This window comes from Crocuta crocuta, unplaced genomic scaffold, assembly GCF_008692635.1.
Source record: "Crocuta crocuta isolate KB4526 unplaced genomic scaffold, BGI_CrCroc_1.0 scaffold98, whole genome shotgun sequence".
NCBI lineage: Eukaryota > Metazoa > Chordata > Mammalia > Carnivora > Hyaenidae > Crocuta > Crocuta crocuta.
In genome coordinates this window covers 283,948-306,657 of record NW_027532593.1, presented here as the reverse complement: position 1 = coordinate 306,657, position 22,710 = coordinate 283,948, and the positions used below count along the sequence as shown (strand labels likewise).

The following is a 22,710-nucleotide window of genomic DNA, read 5'->3' as shown; positions in this document are numbered from 1 at the left end:
AAGAAATTAACTTAGCATATAATTGAAAATTTTGACTTGTGTATAGTGGGTAAGAGCTTAAATCTAGCTTCAGTTCTTTTTTCTGGAAGAGTAGAAGGATATTCTATTTTGAGTTCATTTATAGTAGCTATTTGCAATATGCCTTTGTTATTCAAAATGAATTAGGGTTTGGTCAGTGATTGTCTCAGTTTATAAACACAGTTTAAAGTTCCCTGGTTCTCTTTTTTGGAATTCCTCCCTCATTCTCTTGCTGCCCTGGGCTCCCTTCTCTTGGTTCCTCAGGCCAGAAAGATAGCAGGCTTTCTTTCTTTCAATTTTTTTAATATTTATTTATTTTTGAGAGAAAGAAACAGCACAAGCAGGGGAGTGGCAGGGAGGGAGGAAGACACAGAATCTGAAGCAGGCTCTAGGCTCTGAGCTAGCTGTCAGCACAGAGCCTGATGCAGGGCTCGAACCCATGAACGGGGGGATCATGACCTAAGCCAAAGTCGGTGCTCAACCAACTGGGTCACCCAGGCACCCCAAGATAGCAGGCTTTTTATGTGAATTTTTGCCACCTTGCACCACACCACAATTTTGGTCTGTCCATAAGTCAAAGTCACTCAAAATGGGAAAGGCACTTTGTTTTATCACTTATTATGCATTTAGCTTCTGTGTACTTTTGTCCACTCTCTTTATTCGTCAGATTGTTGTTTGCCTGTCTAGAGTTTCCAGTTGTTATCTGTGGAAAGGTCAGTCTGTTAGAAGCTTACTTCCCCATACTAGAAGTGGAACTCTCAAAACCAAAGGAATAAAAAATTAAATTTTTAAATATAAATAATTAATTATAAGACTTATGCATGCTTGATTTCAGGATTATGCCCTTGGCATGTGTGTCTTAAGAGAAGAATCCCTCTACTTGACCAATCCTAACCCACCATTTTACCATCTCAAGAGAAGTTTATTTCTTTGCTCTGATTCAGATTGTCTAATAAGCAGCCTTTGATAAGCTGACAGGCAACAGACCTATAGACCCAAGTCAGTGCTACTCAAATTGTGGTTTGCTAGCCTATACATGAACTATTTATTACTGTCCGTGATGAGATGAGAGAATTGAGAATATGTATTTAGAAACATTCATGCAACTTTGATGAAGTAATTTCATATCTGTTAAGTATAAGAAAAATAAGTTGGCCTCGTATTTTGCATGCCTTCAGCTTTTGCTTAAGTTTCATTTACCTAGTAATTAATTTTTCTCATATTTTAAAAAAAGCATTAGTTGATGATGGCTTGGAAATTAAAAACAAAACACTGGTTCTTTTCACAGATAACTTGAGAAACATTGGCCTAGATTTCAAATAAGAAAATTACCTTTGGGAAGATCTTAAGTTAACCATTTAATAGGAGAGATTGAAAGAGGACTTCAACTACCTTCATTTCTACTTTAGTCTATACTTTTTAACTGATCAAATTCTTATTTCTAGCTTATTTCTTCTTTTTTTTTAAAAAAAAAAATTATTTATTTATTTATTTTGAGAGAGAGTGGGCAAGAGTGGTGGATGAGCAGAGAGAGAAAGACAATCCCAAGCAGGCTTTGTGCTGTCAGCACAACTCACCAACTGTGAGATCAAGACTTGGGCCGAAATCAAGAGTCAGATGCTTAACCAACTGAGCCACCCAGGAGCTACCCAGTGTGCCCCTGCCCCACTCCCCACCTCCAGCTTATTTCTTACTCAGGCAAAAGACCCCATGGGCAAAGCATTCCGTGATGAGAACAAAAACTATCCTCTCAGCCCGTAAGGATTGCTCTGAGCCAGCGAGACTCTGCCCATGATTGACTACAAGATAATGATTTAACCTTTACTGCCCACCTGCACGTAGCCACTGATCTTTATCTCACACTTTCCTTATATAAACCTGGAAGTATTTTCAGCACTTTGGAGATAGTCAAGAGGGCAGTTGGGTGTCTCCTCAGTATTGGCCTCACTCAAATAAAGTCCTTTCTTGTTTCGCCACCACTCATCTCTCTGCCTTTGGATTTTGTTCTCAGGGAGTGGATGAACTTGGTGTTTGGGCCCCCCGGAGCCAGGTGCTCTTGTGCCCTTGTGCCCCAGCTACAAGATGAACCTACACTATAGTTTAATTATGGCAGTACTTCCCAAAGACCTGGGATAGGCTAAAATGTTCTTTAAAAAGATAAGAAAACTGAGGTGCAGAAAGTCCTAACTAAAGGGACTTCTCTTTAGTTAGTAGGTGACATAGCAGCCAACATGTCAGAAAAAGAATTAAGCACTAATCTAACTTTCAGCTGAGATTCAAGTATGTTTTGCTTATTGTTCACTCTCAGAAATTACTGCTTTAATATTTAGAAGCAATTAAGTTCAGAGGAAGAACAAATGATAATAGCAACAGGTCTATTTACTGAGATCCTACTGTGTAACCAACTCTGTATGGGGAAAAACAACTGATTCTGTGGATATTTTTATTCCCATTTTAGAGATGAGAAAACAGTGTCAGAGAAGCAACCCAATCAAAATCATAGAGCAAATATGTGCCAGAATCACAATTCCAATTCCGATTTGTCTGGTTACAAAGTCTCTACAGTAACATTATTGTTCTTTATTAATCACCAGATAGACTCATATACAAATTACGACACCATCAGGCAGATGGTGTCAAGTGCTCTACTAATACAGTGCTAGAAATGAACTGGGTAATAGAGGGTGTGTGGGTCTCCCATTCAAGGATTCATCAGCGGTTCACCAAATTTAAATTAGAAAATCTATGTCAAAGTATCATGGGACAGTGAGTCAGCATTTTGGAAGGCAGGTAGAGACAGGGAATCAGTAAGTAAGTTCTTTTATGAAACACTGTAGATGTTTATGCTTGTTAAGTGTTTGTGACTGCCTATTCTCTTTGCCTATTAGAGGAGTACAGTTGAAGGTCTCTTTAAAAATTATATAAATAAAAACTATCAGCTGGCATCCTATCCTTACCAAGCTGAAGAATGGAACAGAAAGACAAAGCCTTGGGTTGCCTGGGTGGCTTAGTCGGCTAAGCGTCCGACTTTCGCTTAGGTCATGATCTCGCGGTTCGTGGGTTCGAGCCCCGCGTTGGGCTCTGTGCTGACTGCCAGCTCAGAGCCTGGAGCCTGTTTCAGTCTGTGACTCCCTCTCTCTCTGACCCTTCCCTGCTCATGCTGTGTCTCTCTCTCTCTCCTAGAAATAAATAAAACATTAAAAATAATTTAAAAAAAAAAAGGCAAAGCCTTTTGTGCTTAAACCCTTTTTATTTTAATAAGTATGCTGAACACGACTAGGTTAGGTTGTTCTTCGGGGGAGTACTTGCATGTTAATATTTCACTGGTGCTATACTGTAAGATTTTCTTAAACAAACATCAGTTGTCCCTATAAATTAAACCTAGCTTGGAGCACGGAAGTGGCTCAGTTGGTTGAGCATCCAACTTCAGCTAAGGCCTTGATCTCATGGTCCGTGAGTTTGGGCCCTGCATAGGGCTTCTGCTGTCATCAGACACTGCTTCAGATCTTTCATGCCCCCTCTCTCTGCTCCTCCTCCCTGGGTCCTGCACTCTGTCTCACAAATAAACATAAAACAAAACAAAACACTAGTTTAAAAGAACAGAATTCTATCCTAACAAGGACTTTTTTTTTTTTTTTGACAATTCACTGTTATTTTACAGAAATAATCTTTGCATCATTTTATATTTCACACACGGGGTAACTGGGATTCAGTCTCAATCAGAAAAGTTCCTTTATGCTTTCCTTTTTTTTTTTTTTTTGTCCTTCCTGCGTCTTCCGTAACAGAAAATTACCAGCAGAACATTTCCCCTTCACCCAGTTCCTATTCTCTTATCACAGTTTTATCTCTCTACCCTCCCTTCCTGCTCTGCAGGAATTTGAGAGGGCAGGGAAAGATTGTTGGTTTGTCCCCTACCCAACACCACCGCATACAATAGTATATAGACGTGTCTAATTCTTTTTGCGCACTTCTCGGTTCCCGTTTTCCTCTTCCATACCTCCCTGTATGTGCCCTGGACTAACACCAAAGTGTTTTTCCCCTGCACACTTCCAGACCACACAGACTTTAATTCAAGTCATAGCAGGACTGAAAATGTCTGCTTTTCTAGTGCCTTTTCTATAATGTTGGGTCGGTGGGGGAATGGAGATAGAATGAGGAGCATTAATTTTTTTCGTACCTGTCCGGTACTTTCTCTACTACCTTTCCCATACTGATCACTTCTCTGCCACTCTTCCTATATATTCCCGTCCATTTATTGCAGTTGTATTAGGAACTCTTTATACGCATTAATATATGCATCCTAACAACCTTTATGAGGTAGGTAGTAATATTAACATCTAATATTTGAGCGCTTACTATGTGCCAAAAATTGTTGAAAGCATGTTATGTGCACTAACTCATCCAATCCGGAAGTCATTAGTCTCCCTATTTTACAGCTAAGGAAGTCGACAGTCTATGCCTTGGGCTACACTGCATGTAACCGGCAGATGCAGGACTTGAACTCATGTCTGACTCGCTAAACCAGCCTTTAATAGCTATTTAATAATAATTATTCAATTATTAGTTTCGGTCCCAAATCTGGTGAAGACTTCACCATTTCTAGTTTGCTCACCCTTTACGTTCCCCTATGTTCTTTCCCTTCGTGATTCTCCACGTTCTGTCTGCCCCTTCACCCTCCTGCTGGCCCACATTCCGTTATTACTCCGTCGTCTCACTGTCCTTGACCCGCACCTTTCCTGCCTCAGTCATCCCCCTGCCTGTCAGCCTTGTCCCTTTCTTCCCCGGAGACCTTAGTCCCTAATATTCCCTTAATCCTCTCTCTCATTTCTAAAATTCCCTCTCCTCCCACGGGGTCCTCGTCTCCCCAGACTCGGGGGACTCTCTCCCGCCCGGTGCAGCCACCTCCCTTTCCCAGGGTCTAGAGGCCGCGCGGGACACGCAGCGAGCGCACGCAGCGAGCGCAGCGCGTCGGGGCCGCAGTCGGAGGGGCGCCGCGGGGTCCTCCCGCTCCTCGGCGGCCCCCGGGCGCGGTGCAGTCTGGGGGAACATGGCCGCTTCCGGTCTCCCTCCCGGGCCGGCGCTGGCCTGACCGCGGCCCCTGCCCGGCGCACTCCGCCCTCCGCTCCTCCCGCCCCGCCGCCGCGGAGGTCGCTTCAGCCTTTCCCTCCCGCTGCCCCCGCCGCGCCATGGAGAAGAGCTCGAGCTGCGAGAGTCTTGGCTCCCAGCCGGCCGCGGCGCGGCCGCCCAGCGTGGACTCCCTGTCCAGGTAACCAGGATGCCCGCGGCCCCGCCCAGCGCCCGAGAGGGATGGAGAGGGGCCGGGGACCCTCTGGCTGGTGCCCCACCTCTCGCACGGTGCTTCCGAAGGCTGCGCCGAAATTCCTTCCCTGGGACTTGGGAGCCACTTCTTCCTCCCCCTGTGGGGGTTAGAGGCTGGGAAAAGGGAGGTTAAAACTCACTGCCGCCTTATCGGTGATTCTACCTTTCGTACAACGATCTCGTTTTTATCCCTGGTTGAGGCAGCCCCGGTTCATTAGTTTCTCTTTCCATCTCGAATATTTTTTTGGACAGCCCTTCCCCCAGCCACCATTCCTCATTTCCTCTCTCTCTGCCTTTCTTTCTGTACTATACTCTTTTCAAAACCATCCTTCAGTCTTTCCTCCATTGTCCGTATGTCTTTGATTTTTGGATTCTTGCCCACCCTTTCCTCTTTTTTTCCATCACTTCACTTCCTTATCTCTTTCATGATTTTTCCTATACTCTGACCATCCACCACCCTTTGCGTTTTAAAAATGTAAATAAAAATGCCCACTGTAACGTTTCTTTTCTAAATCTCACAGCGGAAAGTCATTATCTAGGAATCTGAGTAGCCCTTAACCCCAGAGTGAATAATGAGTGGTAGTTTTCTTCCTTCTTGAACTACCGGTTCTCCTGGTTATTTCTCTTGTACCAGATGGGATTTTTTTCTTCCCCTGGAATTTTGAGGAGGACTTTCGTATGCAGTTTTGCAGACAGCTGTTGTGAATATTAACTAGACATGTTTTGGATGAATTTTTTCCTTTGGTTTTAAACAGTGATTTAAAAATTTGGGAGGAAGTAATAGAAGACCTGTGTGTATTATATATCCACTATGAAATCAGGTTTTTTCCCATCGAAAAATAGTCTAATTGTTATTAGATACTGATCTGCTATATGAAAACATAATTCTCATTTTCTTCTGAATAAATTGAAGTTTCTCCCTTTTAATTCATTTTGGACTTCACTAAATATGGGTGATACTGCCATGTTTTCCTATTACTGTTCAGATCTCATTGGGAAATTATTAGCTGATACCATCATTACAAATTAAGATTATCTTCCTAAAGCACTCGTAGCAGCCTACCCACACTTTTTTCAGAGTTCTTAACAAACACAGTGTAATTGTTGGTTTAATTGTCTTTTTTATTAGGCTGTAAGCTACTGGAGGACAAGGACCTTACTCATATTTTTATTTCCAGCATTTAACAGAGATGCTGTATGTCAGAGGTGCTCAATAAACATTTTTTGAATTTGTAGATATAATTACCCAGGAGACAAGAATTTTTCTTTGCATTCAATCACATATATTGTACATTTGTTTCAAGTATTTTTAAAATTTTATGTTTATTACTCTGAAATTTAGAAAGCTGAGGATTTAAAATTAAGCAGAAAACATGTTGGAAAATTATAATTTTATAGGAAAGTTACAAATGACAGCTATGGTTCAGGATAGAACATAAAACAAATGAGGCAACCAGTAATCCCACCCAAGCAAGAGGGTTTAGAACCACAGGAGGCAGCATAGTATAGAATAGCTGCATTGTAGACATTTGTTAGAAAGTTTAAATTTAACCTTATCTAGGCTAACAGTCAACTGTAGGTACTTCTAATACAGAGGCAGGGTAGACAATCATGATTATAATAGCTTTGCTAAATGGCTATACAGTAGTTTAAATTTTTACTTTGATAGCTTATGATGAAGCAAAATATCAATGTTTGGACTGTATTATCTCAGCCTTTTGGAGAAATGTTGCGGTTAAGTTGTAGTTTATTTTTATGCCTTCTGTGTTTTGCAATTAGGAAATTTTTAATTTCGGATTTTCAGTTAGGAAATTGCCATGTGAATTTTTTTATACCTCCCCTACAATAATAGTTTATATGTTCAGTGTGTTTCTTGTGTCATTTACAGACTACATTGACACAAATTTCTGCTGAATTTAGCTCCAAGAAAAATTGTTTATGCAAAAAATGTATTCTTCCCATTTGTTTGAAAATAGAAACTATGTAACCAGATCTTTCTCTACAATTTAGCAAAGAGACTTCAGTTAGATTTGTAACTGACGTTGGTAATACACTCCTCTCTAATTTCTTCAAGTACTTCTACTATTAGATGAATTCAGTTTAAAAATAATATTATATTTAAATGTGTTAATTTATAAGTTGTTTTATGCTTTTCTGGGATATAGGAAGAATATAAATCTGAAAAACAATACATTAGTCTTTCTGGTTGCCCATTGTTTTTTTGAAAATGACACACCATTGCATTTGGGTGACTGGCTTTTGTGGGCTCTGTAGTTCACACTAAACACATGTTGAATCTTGATATCTATTGATATGTATATCTATCTATATATCTGTCTATCTATATCTGTAGTCATCTCCGTGTTGCTGTTGCAGCTCTAGGCCTTCCCTTCTAGGTCATCATAGACTTGATGCTTTTTGGCCAGAAAAGAGTGATTTTATTTTTCATATGATATCCAGATGGCAGTTTCCTCATCAGCTATAGTTATGCATCCTTAAAAAAACTAATTTTCTTTGGTGAGTCTTGCTTGGAGTTGCTTGACTTCAGTGAGCTGTTCGGTAGCTCTTGTATGTTCTGCTGTTTTCCATTCTTCAATATGTCTAGCCCCATAGAGAGAGAGTTGGGAAAAAATTCACTTCAGCACATTGACAACCTAGCTGTATTCTGTAATTCAATTCTTGTTGTTCTTGCTCTGATTCTTGACATAAGTATGGCTTATACCGGATAGAGTTAAAACAATACTGTGGCCTAGATTTGATAGCTAGAGTAGGCCTGAGCCTTAGATTTGTATAAGTTATGCAGCAGAATTATATTAGTAGTATTGACACTATATTAGTAGTATTTGGCCTTCTTAGTCTGGTTTTCCATTTTTTTCAGTTTGTACACTGTTATAAAATGCACTACTTGAGTGGGTTTCTTTGATTATTTTTTACTATGCATAATCAAATAAATGCTGACACATCCAGTGTCAGATAGGTGCCCAGTGAACATTTGAATAAAGAATGGTTGACTGAATGTTCATCGTTCTTTTATATGTTGTGTCCACTCAAAGGATTAAAAAGGGTTTTCTTATGTCGAATTTGGCCTGTAAAGCCACAGTTTCAGGTTCAAGCTAAAGTTATTTTTGCTCGAAGTCTCTTGACACACTGAGCGGGTTTAATTGATTATGTTATCTTTTCTGTGCTCAGTCCTATAGATCTTCACAACAGTGTGTTCCCTTCACCTACTTGCTTTTCTGTCTGCTACTCTTGATTATTTTGGTTTCTTTCTGTCTAACTTATCTTGTCAGTCATTTTATTTAATGCCTATTTCTTTCATCCTTTATATACCCTCATGCCGTAGCTATTCTGGGCACCACTTGTTTGTCTCAGATTATTTTGGTGTAAAAGTTCATTGCTAGTCTATAAATTCATTAGCATTTATATTTACTTATTTATATGCACATGTTTACATTTAACTTAGAAAAGTAAAGGGTGGTACACAGAATATACCCAAAAACGTAGTCTTCAATTAATTACATTTTTTAAGGTACGTGTTTTCCTTTAAAATTATCATCATCTGAAAATAGCAAATCCTGGATTTTTGTTTCCATGAATTTTGATGGTACTTAGTAGTCTGAAAAGGGAGAAAAGTTTTTGAGATTTCTGAGACACATTTTGTTGTAAGGTCTTATCTTTAGTTTCAGTCTCAAAGTCACTTAGAGGTGATATGTTGATAGGAAATATCCTTTCAGTCGTTTTCCAGTAGTGGTGATGGATTTGTGTCCAATCACACATTCTTACCCACTCCCCTTGTGACTCTTGGCATGTCTTCCGAGGCAGCTGACCAGGATTAGTGCTGGAAACTCGCTGTGCAACTTAGTGAGACTCACAGGTTGAACTTCCAGCATTGGCCATATAACTAGCACCTGTGTCAGACATTGAATGTCTTGGTCACTTAAAAACTACTTATTTCGGATTTCATTTTTCCAGGACCCTAAAAGAACTTTAAAGTTCTGTCAGATGAGATCCAGTGATATTATTAACTAATCAATAATTACTGTGTAGATTTTTCTGAAGGAACATTTAAGAAGATTAATTACTAGTCAAAAGTATACAAGTATATTAGAGCTGAAATTGGGTTCCCTATATGTTTTCTTCTTTCCTCTTTATGCTATCATCAGTAGTCTTCTATTAATGTAGATCATTAGTTCCCAAATCAGTAGCATCAGCATCCCTTGGGGATTTGTTGAAACTATAGATTCCCTGATCTTACCTCAGATCTAATTGGATAAAAAACTCTAGGGGTGAAGCCTGTGGTTTGTTTTAGCTAGTCCTCCAGGTGATCCTAAACTAAGAGTTTGAGAGCCACTGCCTTGGGTCTTTTACTAATTGCTTTCTAATAACTCCATCAATATTTGTTAAAGTAGACTAAGTTAAAGGCTGTGTTACAACTACCATAAGCCTATTACTGAAAGCATTTTTGTACAAATATGGATTGAAGTAGTGGAAGGTAAAAGTCATCTCTTGTGGATTTATAATATCCAATTTTAGGAAATTTCCCGAGGTTTTTTTTTTCTTTTTCTCAGCCATGAGTAACACATCAGGAATACGTGTTTTAGGCCTTTTCTTAAAAATAGGTCTTTGGTAAGATACATCAGTGGTAACATTAAAAAAATATATTGTAAATAAGTAATTCCAGGAAACCATCACCTGAACCAGTGAAGTCTGGATTACGCCCAAGGGAAGGAAATAACCCTGATACAGATGTCCAGAAAGCAGTAAGTTTATTTTGTAAAGGTGCCAAGTTCATGCTATTGTATTCAAAATCATCAGGGCCAAAGGTTGCATGTGATTCAGGACTTGACCAGTGGAAATGCTCTAGATTTTAGTAGAGAGTGTTTTTTCTTTTCGAGAAAGTTAGGTTTGAATAGGTAGAACACTTCTATCTTTGTCCTATTGTTTGATTTAGTTAAACCTGTGGATAGGATTGAAAAGTATTGAGAGGTTATAATCAAGGACAGGGAGTGGTTTTATAAGCCTGCTTTCCACAGGAAGTCAGGTTAAAAATGGAGCTATTGGGGAAAAAAAGGTTGGTACAAAGTTATTAAAATTAAAGACATTGGTGAAGATGTCCTCTTAATGAAAATAATAACCTCAGTTCCCTTTCCTGTAATTCTGTTACACAGAACTAATTGCGCTATTCTTCTTAATGTGTTTCTGTACATGTACCGATGCTGTCATCACTATAGGCCGCTAATGTGCCACCTTTGTAATTCTTTCCCTGCCCAAGTACTTAGTACTTACTGTGGCAATAATCGCTGATGACTTTTCATTCTTTCAGAGACTCTTATTGGATGCGATTATCTCTTGGGCTCTTTAAAAACTTTTTAATCTGTATTAAATAAGGGCATTTGCTATGTTTTCAATATAATAGGAATTAACTTTTAAAATATGTTTTAGGGGTGCCCAGGTGGCTCAGTCTGTTAAGCATCTGACTCTTATCTTGGCTCAGCTCGGGCTCCACACTGGGCGTGGGGTCTAACTTAGGATTCTCTCCCTCTCTCTCTGCCCCTTCCCTGCTTGCACATGCGCAAATACTCACACACACTCTCTCTCTCTCTCAAAATAAATAAATAAACATTAAAAAAATATGTTTTAGGGACGGCTGGGTGGCTCACTTGGTTAAGCATCTAACTTCAGCTCAGGTCATGATATCGCAGTTTGTGAGTTTGAGCCCTGTGTTGGGCTCTGTGCTGACAGCTCAGAGCCTGGATCCTCCTTCAGATTCTGTGTCTCCCCCTCTCTCTGCCTCTCTCATGCTCATACTCTGTCTTTTTCTGTCTCTCAATAATAAATAAAAAATGTTAAAAAATTTTAAAAAATGTGTTTTGAACTGTATACTTCAAAAGCCCTAAACAGTGATACTTGGAAAACTCCTCTTATTTTTTTAAAGTTAGGGTTTAGATTTCACAGAGTATAACAGAAAATCCAAACTAACTGGCTTAGCTAAGATAATTTTAGTTTTTCACTGGTATAAAGGCCAGCGGTAGTCAGTACAGATCTGATATAGTGGACCCAAAGTGTTAAGGGCAACGACTCTTTATTCCAATGTTATCTCATGAACAGAACAGCTCTTGGAGCGCTAACCTTTGCATTCATTGGAGTCACGAGAAAGGAGGAAGGAAAGAAGAAAGGTATGTTCTCTCTCTTTAAAGGATTCTTTTTTGAAGATAATATGCAGTCTTTTAAGCTTCTATACAGTTGGCCAGAACATGTTCCCATGGCCGTACGTAGCCAAAAGGAAGGCTAGCATATATAGTCTCTTCTGGGAGGCTTGTGCTGAGCTAAAAATTGGAGGTTCTGTCTGTAAGAAATAGGAGAGAAGCTAATTGGAGATAATTAGCTTCTTCATATTACATAAATGAATCATTTTAGCAAGGAAGACATTTTCTGGTTAAAGTCTACAATACTTCACTTATGGTAGAGGCATTCTGAGACTTATAAAGACAGTGACCAAGGTAGAAAATGCACTGAGAGACATGATAGACCAGAAAAGAAAACTGTATCTTGGAGCACTCTAAACTCCAGTTATTTTAACTTTCTACTTTTTTGTGTATTATTTTGGGCCAGATTTTTATAATCCTAATCAGGGATTATAACATAAAAGAGTTATAGTTATTAATTGTCAGCTCATGAAGTGAAAGGCAAATGGAAATGAAATGAAGAATGATCAACTGTACTATTTCACTTTTTACTTCCTTTGAAGAGCTCAAGGAATTGCATGGTAAAATAGTGGTGTGCTGAGGATGGTGGCCTACACTACTTCTTCTTCTGCAGGTCTCAGTTTATTTCCAAGCCACGTATCCATGTGTTTTATCTCCCCCCAAAACACCGCATCAGGTTCTACTTAGGTATTTTCTCTCATTTTAGTCCTAAAGGTTTGGTTTCTGTAAGGGAAATAAATCTGGCCATTTGGGGCCATGTTAGTTTCTGAGTGCTTTTGCCAATATTTTGTGTGTGTTTTTATATCTTTGATTTACAAATTTGAAAATTTACAGAAATCTGTGTTTATGCATTTTTGGGTTTTCTAAATTAAATGTTACTATTTTAAGCATGTAATGTCAAGCATAGGTGTTTAGTCATTTGGGAGTGAGTAGAAGAGGGTAGAGAAGTCTCCTCTGGATTGGATTATTCTTCGGGCTCAGAGGGTTTAATAGGCATGAGTAACCAATACATCTATCTCCATTCTTAACAGAATTGCGTTCACAGATGACTGTAAGTGAGCACTTTTTCAAGTAGGACTTTGTTAGCAGGTCGTGTATTAGCAAAAGGAATAACTTTGGCTGATGATATGCTCCTGGTTATAAGGAGGTTAATTTTCTTGAGCTGTGCCAGGATACCCAGAAAGATCAAAAATAAAATTTTATACGATACAGATGTCCTCTGCTACTGGTATTGAATAATATTCTTCCATTATAACCAAAGGCAGTACCTAAAAATATAAGCTCCTGGGATAAGCTTTGCTTTTCAGATAATAGACAGTTATTCTATAAATTAATGTTATTGTGATTATTAATACTAACATAAATAATAAGTATAAATAATAACACTTAATAATTTTGAGTGCTAAATCCTTTAATATGCATATTCTCCTATCCTCATAATTGTGTAAAATAAACAGTATTACTGTTTCCATTTTACACATGAGAAAACTGAAGATTAGGGAGAGCAGTTTGACATTTGGTCAAGTCTGTTTAATGTCAGGTCTTCATAAAGAAATGATCATACCTGAAGATCTAATGTTCAAGGTCCAGGCCAAAACCTGGTAGTCAGAGGGCAGTCTTGAGTCAGGTTGATGGGTGGTAGAGTGCTTGGCTGCACCTCTGAGCAGGAAAAGGATAATGTGTACACAGTACATTAGTCCATGCAGAGTATGCATATTTGGAGAGAATTTTCTCTAGTTTGGAATGTTGTTTTCTTCAGACAGAACATTGGATGCTTTTTTTTTTTCTTTGCTTGATGATTAAGAGGATAGTGTCATTAGAACAATACTACATTTTGAATGTCAGATAAATTACAAAACATGGTGCCAAACCCTCCTCTTGCCATTCCCTATGCTGCAGGCTTTACAGAATAATGTAGAATACTTCACTGTAGGGTTCCTTAAATATCGAAATTCCCCTAAGTTCCTTTGTGTGTTTGTTTACAGTTAATGTGTTAAGAGCCATTGACATTTGAAGATCATCAGAAGTGAAGATAAAACATCTCAAAAATTATAATGTAAGTGAATGGGAAAATGGAATTAAACTGGACAGAAGTTAATATTGCCAACAATATTTCTGGAATCCATATACTTATACCTCAAATAAATTTATGCATTTGAATAACCAGTTACTTCAAACTTGAGCCCAATTCTAAGTTCCAATCCTTAAAATTCCCTGTTCTCTTCTGCCTGGAGTAAACAGTTGCTATGTTTTAGTCACTAGTAATTTTCCATTAAAATTCTTTGGGCTTCTGCATAATGTTTTTTCCCCTTTTCTCTTTAGTAGTTTGCAGTTTGATGGCAACTCCTATTGTATTTAAAATATATGTGTGTATAGACTGAGGCCTTTGCTCTTCAGCTGCTGATGTATGTTTACCCAGTTTTAATTTTACTACCATTTTGTATGTTTCCTAGCCAAAAATATGACAGTAAGCTAGCTAGCCTCCTTCCTTCCTCCATCCTTCCCTTTCTTCCTCTCTATAAATATTTGTTTATCATATACTATGGCCTGCACATTATGCTAGATCCAGAATTCCTAAGACGTTGGTGCTCAAATGAGTTGTGTCATTTTTTTTATACAGGTAGAGACTTTAGAAGTCATGTGGTATGACTAGGACTTGCGATGACCTCAAATGTGGCTGAGGACCACCTGCGTATTTCAGTCACCTGTGTTGCTTGGTGGACATTTAGCTTCCTAGCTTGCAGTGCAGACATTCTGAATCATGGGGAGTAGGCCTGAGAATCTGCATTTAAAGTGAAAACCTTCAATCCAGTTACTTTCTAGACTCTATAAGTTTGTAGACGCAGGACTAGACCTAGCGATGTTTAATAACTTACCCAAAGATACAATATGTGTTAGAAGGCCTGAGAAGATTGGTTTCATTTCCTCCAAAGTCACAGAGCTAATTAGTATTAGAAGTGTTCTCCTGACTCCCAGTTCTAGGCTTCGCTAAATCTTATAGGGACTTTGTTGGGCCAGGCAACTTCACTTCAATATATGTATACTTATACTATACACTGTGTATGTATAAAATCATAACTAATCCATCACTGGTATTGAAAAGATTGACTAAATGCACATATGGGTGTTGCTCATGAAAAATATGGATAACTTTTTTATCAGATCTATGACTGGTTCTGATTTTGAAATTGTTGGGTGGAAAATGACCTTAGTAGTCCAGGTAGATCCCCCACCCCTACCTTGGCCATGGTACTATTCCTACGTGGCCTTTAAGTTTTATGCTTCTGAGAAGGAGGGATTTGATTTAATTTTTGAGAGATGGTAACTAGCATAGTGCTTTGCAGATGGTAGGTGCTTGCCTATGAACAGTTTACTGTTAAAACTTTGGTTCCTCTCCCCCCACTTTGGAATCTATTAGAAACTATTAGGAGTGGTTTTATTTTCTTGGTACAGAATCTGACATTTTATTTTATTTTATTATTTTTTATTTTAGAGAGAGAGGAAGAGAAGTGGGGGAAAGGGAGTGAGAGAGAGAGAGAGAGAGAAGATCTTAAGTAGACTTCACACTCAGCATGGAGCCCAATGTGGGGCTCGATCCTTTGACCCTGGGGTCATGAACTGAGCCAAAATCAAGAGTCACCCGCTGAGCCACCCATGTGCCCCATGAATCTGATATTTTATATACCAAGCCAGAGACCTTAAACAATTTAAGTTATTTTATATTTTTAATATTGAATTATTATAGCCGATAGTCCCAGTACTCTGAGGGATTGAAATAGTCTAAATTATTTTTTGAATTACAGAAGTTTGACTTAGTTTTAATATTGTGTATATTTCGTATTGTATATGGTATACTGATAGTTACTGAATTATAATCTTAAATTAGGAAATGTAGTTTTCTAATTTTGGGGAAACATTCTATAATTCTCAAATTTATTAGTAAGTTTAACTATAAAATGCCACTTTCCAATTTTCTGGATTGTAAGATTTAAAGAAAGTGATATTTAAAATAAGTTTTTCATTTCTAATAAGTTTAAGTGATATAAATTTTCTTTCTATTAAATTTTTTTGCTCTGTTTTAACCATAGACTCAAAATCATAAATACTATACCTCTGAAAGGGAACTTTATCTACTATGTGATCTAACTTTTCATTTTTTTAAGTTAGGACACTAAAGGGATTTGCCTAAGCAGAAGTTTTATGAATTCTGAAACAGCAGAATACTGTTTATGGTATTTCTATGATGATATGTGTGAAAAGCTTTTAAAATGTCACACAAGTAGAATGTATTATGATTACTGCTATGTTGATAAGATGCCTGCTAAGTTTCCTTGTGACTTAACTGTAGATTTTCACTATTGTTTAAAGTCAGAAAAAGAAATTGGTCAGATCTTACTGAATCTCCTTTTATTGTGCAGGTTCACTAAATTTCTCTTTCACTGTGTGTAATCTAATCCAGATTGTCACCTTATAAAATTGCACAAAATACTCAGGATGCTTTTTCTATATTGGAAGAGTTTTGTCGGCCATTTTCCATTGGAAAATGAATGAATGCTCAGTTTTATCCCTCAGTGTAATCAAAGTAGCTAATAGTAATATTAACATATTTCAGTGTAGTTTTTGTGGTTACAAAGCTATTTGACCTACATCATCTCCATTGTTTCTCATAACAGCCTTGTGAGGTCAATCTTTGACAGATGAGTGACTCAAGCTCAGAGAAATGACGTGATTATTCACAGTCTCCTGTGCGTAAGAGATAGAGTTGGAACTTAAACTTTGATTCTAAATGCCATTCTGTTTCCACTGTCCAGCATAAATCATAACATGGAGCTCCTGAAGTTTCATGGGGTATACATCTTGCTATTTAAAAGAAATTCTGAATATTGGAAAATTGATGACAGGTTGGTTTATCTTGTCTAGCCAGCCTAATTATTCAGTGCATACTTCTCTTTAGAAGTCTAACTCTTGTTGCTACTCTTAAAAACTTAACAAGAGTTTCAGGTATCTTTTGGATCAAAGACTCATTCTCAGCATGGCTACCAGTATGTGCTACTTAAAATTATTTGAGTGTTTAAATGTTTGAAACAGTAGTATGTTGAACTATACAAACTCAAAAAATATACTGTGATAGGATACAACGCAATGTACTGAAACATCTTGATTCTTTCTTAGTCCTTGGTGCTTTAGTTCTCATTCTGCTTCTTGACTGTGACTCTGGATGGGTCACTTGATTTCTGTGAGCCTGATTCCCTTATCTGGAGAAAGGGTAAAACGATATCTTTTACAGGGTTGCTGTGAGGCCTAAATATGAGGATTGATGATGCTGACAGTAATAAGAAAAAATCAGCTAACAGCTGTGTACTGTGTACCATGTGGTAGGCACTGTTTTAAGTATTTTACATATATTGGGGCACCTGGGTGGCTCAGTCAGTCAAGCATCCAACTCTTGATCTCATCTCAGGTCTTGATCTCAGGGTCTTGAGTTCAAGCCCCATGTTGGGCTCCACACTGGGCGTGGAGCCTACTTAAAAAAAGTATTTTACATATATTAATTCATTTAGTTTTCATAACAATACTGCGAAGCATGAGAATTGTTACTATTCCCACTTTGTAGATGCAAAAACTGAGGCACAGATAAGTGAAGTAACTTCCTCAAGGTTATACAGGGTGACTGAACCAGAATTTAGTAACAGGCAGTCTAGCCCTAGAGTTGGGTAGTATGTTTGGAAGGTAGTGTATGTATGAGAGTGCTTTGAACTTGTAAAGGGCTATGCTAATGTTAAATATTAATACTTTAAAAAATTGTTTAAAAAGAGAGATGTGTTCCTCATCCTTATTATATAGAGAAAAAAGGCAAAAACAAGCAAGAAAAAAATCTTTTTATGATTTTTAACAATTAACTAACCTCACAAATTTGGAAGAATATTAGCAATTTTGGAGAGATAAATTACTGAATGATGCTAATACATTGGATTTTTAATTTAACCTTTCCAGGCTAGAATGAGAAAGAGACATTGAGCACTTTTCCTTTCCTGCTAAATGTTTTAACTTAATGACTGGAAAACAAAGCTAAATACCTGTGTTAATTTATGGGACTTTAAAGTTTGTGCAGACTAGTTTTATCTCCTTACACTGTCAGGGGAGTGACTAGTTAATAATAATAATTAGTTTTGCTTTGTCTGGGATTTTTTAAAAAAGCAAATCTCTAGGTAGTCTCAAGAATGAATATATGACTTTCTGGTTTTAATGCTGAATTCAGATTTGCATGATGGGATGGGAAAATCACACGTGAAGTCATTTGTCAAGGCATGAATTCCTATATATTTTCTGTTTGTCCAGCTGAAAGTGTTTTTTAATAAGCATTTGTTGCGTAATAGGTCAACTGTCCTTTTTTGTTGTTTCTGACCTTGTATTTCAATTTGGGATGGATGCGTTTGTTTCTAAAAGGAAATGCACTTTCAGAGCCGTGCACTTTTGAGTTCTAATGATGTGACCAATTTTCAGTTTAGTATGACATTTTCTCAGCTACACTGAACTATAAATAACTTCCCCTCTAGGCTACTTATGAATCCATATAAGTTTTAATTTTAGCTCTTGTCTTCTGAGTTTGAGTCAGTTTTAGAAGTCTGAGAAATTCTTTTAAGGGGCTGCTGAGGGTTTTGGGATTCGCCCTGGGACTCAAGGTGCCTCCTACTCCATTTTTACCCCATCCCCTGTGGACACTTGCATTTTGGCTAGAATATTTTGGCTTTTGCTTGTTTATTTATTTATATTTCTAGATAAGAGCTTTGAAGAAACACTACTCTGGAGAAAAAAAAAAAGTATGTAAGGCATTTCCTTTACAGCTTTTTCACACTTGCTGGTGCATTACCACATAATATGCCCTGACTTTTGGGAAATATAGTTGACAGACCTGAAAACAAAATAATAAAATTAAACTGTACCCAAGGTCACGTGTACCTTAGAACCTTGGGATTTTCCAGACAGAGTGCCAACATGCGCCAGCTGTCCCAGAGCTCAAATCCCCCTTTGTTTCTCTGAAGAATACAAAATGTAGTCTCTCTTCTCTATCTGTCAGATGCCATGATGATAAGATCACTTATGCTGTGTCTTTTATACTATAGATTGGTTAAGAAATTTAGGGTTCTGGTGTAGCATTTAAAAAATATTTATAAGCTGTAAATTAATTTGGTTTGGGTAGTTGTTTTTCTATTTTGGGGATCCTATAAATATTCTGACAATAAGTCTTTTGTGTCCCAATGTTTTATACACACTGCAGGCCTTTTATTATTTTTTTAAATAAAATTTTGAACAGAATGACTGGTAGAGCATGAACAGTGCTTATGACACTATGATCCATTGTGTAAGCACTGAAAGCAAATTTGCATTCCTCGAAAAGCTTGTTCACAGTCAGAATATAGAACACATTCTTTAATGTTCTTGGGCAAACATGTTATGTGTGTGCTCAGGACATTAGTTTCAAGAGAATACTTTTTTAAAAAGATCTTTTCTTTCCTTGGACTACTGAAGAAAAGTTAAATTGGCAGTAGGAGGGAGTGAAGCGATTTAAATAAGGCAAGTGGCTTAGATTTTATTGTAATGATTATGGTCAATAGTAACTGGAAGTAAAAGACATGCAGCCTCTCCCAGATCCTCTGCAGGCATTTGTTTATCAGGATATACGAAAAGATAGGCGACTTGTTTTCAGGCTGGTTGGAATTAAGAGTGTATAATGCTGGTATGTTTATCTGTACTTTTAATTTTCAGACATACTTTTTTACTTTTGGTAGAAATGTTTTTACTGGATTTTGAAATATTAGATCAGGAGAAGTAAGAGTAATATTTATGGCCACCTTTAGTGCTTGGATATTATATTTCTGTTCGTTATTATGAAATACCTCCACATGTACTACAGTGAATGACAGTAAAGTAATGATAATTCCATTAAGAGTCCAGCAAACCAGTAGAGCCAGAGAGGTTCAGTGCTTTGCTAATTAATGGTTACACTGAAAAATACAGGATGGAATTGGCTTTGTGAATGAAGCTTTGGGCAGTCGTCTGTTTGAATACATCAGAAGTTACAAAGGATGTGTGTGTATGTGCGTGTAAAATATGTATACCTATGTAAAATAAAAAAATGTAAATATATTTATAAATAAGAATAAATGTAGAAAAATATAAATATAATATGTATTTATACATATATAAAAAACAACCTCATCCTGATATTTGTTCATTTTAAGTGATTCATCAAACTGTTTTTTAAGTTTAAAAGTTAGTACATGCAGTTATCTTAATCAGATGAGGACATTTTACAGTATAGATCTAAGTGTAAAGTACTGTTATGGCCAAACGCTTTACTTCATTTTAATTTAATTAATGGATTCCTTCTTAAAAGGAGACCCTTATTTCTGATCTCATCCTGTGTCCCCTTCTGAAGAAGATACTCTTGCGTTTCCACAGTGCTATTTGTTGAACGCTTTCCGTCACTCCCAGTTATTTAGCACTAATAACTTTCTATAGGTCATGGTTTTGATCCTTATTGTAATCTTAGATGGTATTGTTCACTTATAAAGAATGAACAGAGACAGATGAGGTAGCCAAGATACCGAGAGGTTAGGAGATTTGCCTGAATTGTTATTAGCTAAGTGGTGAAATCAAGTCTCTGTGACCCTAAGGCTCATGTTTTCAGCCACTAAGCACTTCCACATCTTGTTCTGTGCTTTGTGTTCTCATCTGTTTCAGTGGTGTCCTTTATATTCCTTCTTTGCTATACGGTACTATTATGAGATACTTTCATATTTGGCGTGTTCGTGAGACTGTAAGTCCCTTGAAGAAAATGAATCTATTTTCAACTCTGTCCCTAGTACATAATCCATTGCTGATGTTAGTAAATGTCTGTGGAAGAGATAGATGGGAGGGAATGATAAGGGAGATTCAGAAAGTTCCTTCTCCCCAAATGGAGGGGAAGCATGGGAAGAGCAGGAGGGCACATGGCTAAGAGGCCTTTAGCTAGAGGTAGACATTCTTAGTTTCCGGCCTTCCAAGGAAGCTGAACAGTACTTTGAGGCATGGGAATATTCGGAGGTGATAGGTGGACCCTGCTCTCTCTGGAGGCAGATTTCTCTGCCTTTGCAGTATTAACAGTGATGCTCGTGAGCTTAGTAGTATTGAGGCAAGAACTACTTCTGTAGTTGGCACCCCAATTTATTTGTTTGAACATACTTTTCTTAATTTGCAACTTTTTAGCTTGATTAATTCTCAGGAATGATTATAGTTAAAAAAAAAAATCTCCTACCTGAAACAAAAAATAGAAAATGGAGAGGACTTTATCTTATTTAATGATACTCTTTTTGAAAAGCACATAGAGCATAATTCCTGTCCCTTTACCAATAATTAGTTTGTATAACTGGTCACCTAAATGCTATACTTGAAGTAGCAGAACTTTTGAGACCAAAAGGGTGGAGCATTACTCTTCAGAATAGCGCAGCAAAGGGAAAAGGCATTCTGTTATAATAACAGCAGACCAGTAAATGTGTGGGAATGACTAAGAGTCAGATGATGGGATTTCTGTTTTGATCTTGTGGTGGAAGGAAAACTATGTCACTCTGGCTAAGATAGTGGCAGGGCTATTAAAAAAACAGTACAACTACTACTGCTCTCTGTTGTGCCTCCCTTACTCACTATGGACCTAAGTTCTGTCCTTCCATGCATATGTGTGTTATTTTTGTGGAACTAGAAGTTAACATTTAAATAAGATTGACTTGACTCTTTTTAATTAGGAATAAAGAGAATAATATAGCTTAGGGTGGGATGAGGAGTGGGTTAAAGAGAGGGGGATTCTAAGGAGAGGGACTTCCCACTTACAGAGCCCATGGCCCTGCAAGTTTGGATAAATGCATTTGTTAATGTAAATTGTTTGCAAGCCCATATAATCTTTACTCTTCCTAAGAGTTGGTAATGAGTCAGAATTTAATACATTAGACTATAATCGTACATTTTTTTAAACTATTTATTTTGAGAGAGAGAGAAAGAGAATGTGCATATGGCACATATGTGCTTGTAGTTGTGCAAGCGGGGGAGAGAGGCGGAGAGAGAGGGAGAGAGTATCCTACGCAGCTCCACACTATCTGCCAGAGCCTAATGCGGGGCTCCAACTTGCAAACCGTGAGATCATGACCTGAGCCGAAATCGAGAGTCGGATGCTCAACCAACTGAGCCACCCATATACCCCTAAAGAGTTCTGATTTTTATTTGGGAAATTTTCTTGGATTAAGCATTTACTGAGTTTGTGCATTTTACCAAAGTAGAAAGCATACACTGGCTTGAAAACATTAGCAAAGAACCAGTAAGAAATAGCTATGAATTAAGGGTGAATGTGCTGAGGGGGGACATATATCCAGGAGGAATGCTATTAATCTGAAAGTCTTTCAGGAAAGATGCCTTGTTTCTTAGAAAGCCCCATATGTATTTGTTTTTTGCTTCAAACTTAAATCATAAACATTTTAACAGTAACTTCATTTTCTACATTTTAGCACATTATCAGTTACAAGACATTCCCACCCCCTCCCTTATTTTTAGCAGTGGGATTTACCTGTAAAAGAATCCTACAATTGAGGGGTGCCTGGGTGGGTCAATTGGTTAGCTGTCCTACCCTTGATCTTTCTTCAGGTCTTGATCTTGGGGTTGTGAGTTCAAGCCCTGCACTGAGCCACACTGAGTGTGAAGCCTACTTAAAAAAAATTTTTTTAAAGAAAGAATCTTACAATTCAGATAGCCTTTTCAGTTGTTTTTTATTTTTTTTTTAATAACTACTCAGTGAGATGAAGAGCAAGTATTTTTATCTCTTCTCATAATGTGATGTTGAGGCTCTGAAAGCCGAACTGACTTTCCATAATTTATGAGACCTATTTTTCTTCTTGTAGTTTAAACTCACATGTCCTGGTTGGAGTGGGAGAGTAGCTTACCTAATGTGTTAGCATTTGCCAAAGCGTCCCTTGCTTTATATTGTTAAGATGCTTTTTAGTGTGGTAACATAGTCGATTATAAAACACTTAACTATAGATATCCTTTTTTGGTTATGAAATAGTATGTGGCGGTTGTGATGAAAGCAGAAGGGATCTGTGTTTCCAACAATGATTTAATAATTGGAATGGGTTGCTACAAA

General features: G+C 37.6%; 1 protein-coding gene across 3 annotated transcripts in view; it reads left to right on the top strand.

The window, feature by feature from the left end:
• The first annotated feature begins 4,603 nt into the window (after window positions 1-4,603).
• The window catches only part of MTMR2 (myotubularin related protein 2), a 128,648-nt gene continuing 110,541 nt past the window's right edge, over window positions 4,604-22,710 (top strand). For 2 of the 3 annotated variants that reach the window (XM_077779934.1, XM_077779933.1), the window contains exons 1-2: window positions 5,195-5,284; window positions 13,529-13,599. Coding sequence is in view for 1 of the 3 variants with exons in the window: in XM_077779932.1 (XP_077636058.1) it covers window positions 5,205-5,284 (80 nt within the window). In the remaining 2 variants the exon portion in view is untranslated. Of the gene's footprint in view, window positions 5,285-13,528; window positions 13,600-22,710 lie in introns of all 3 variants that reach the window. The other variant, XM_077779932.1, reaches the window with a different exon arrangement.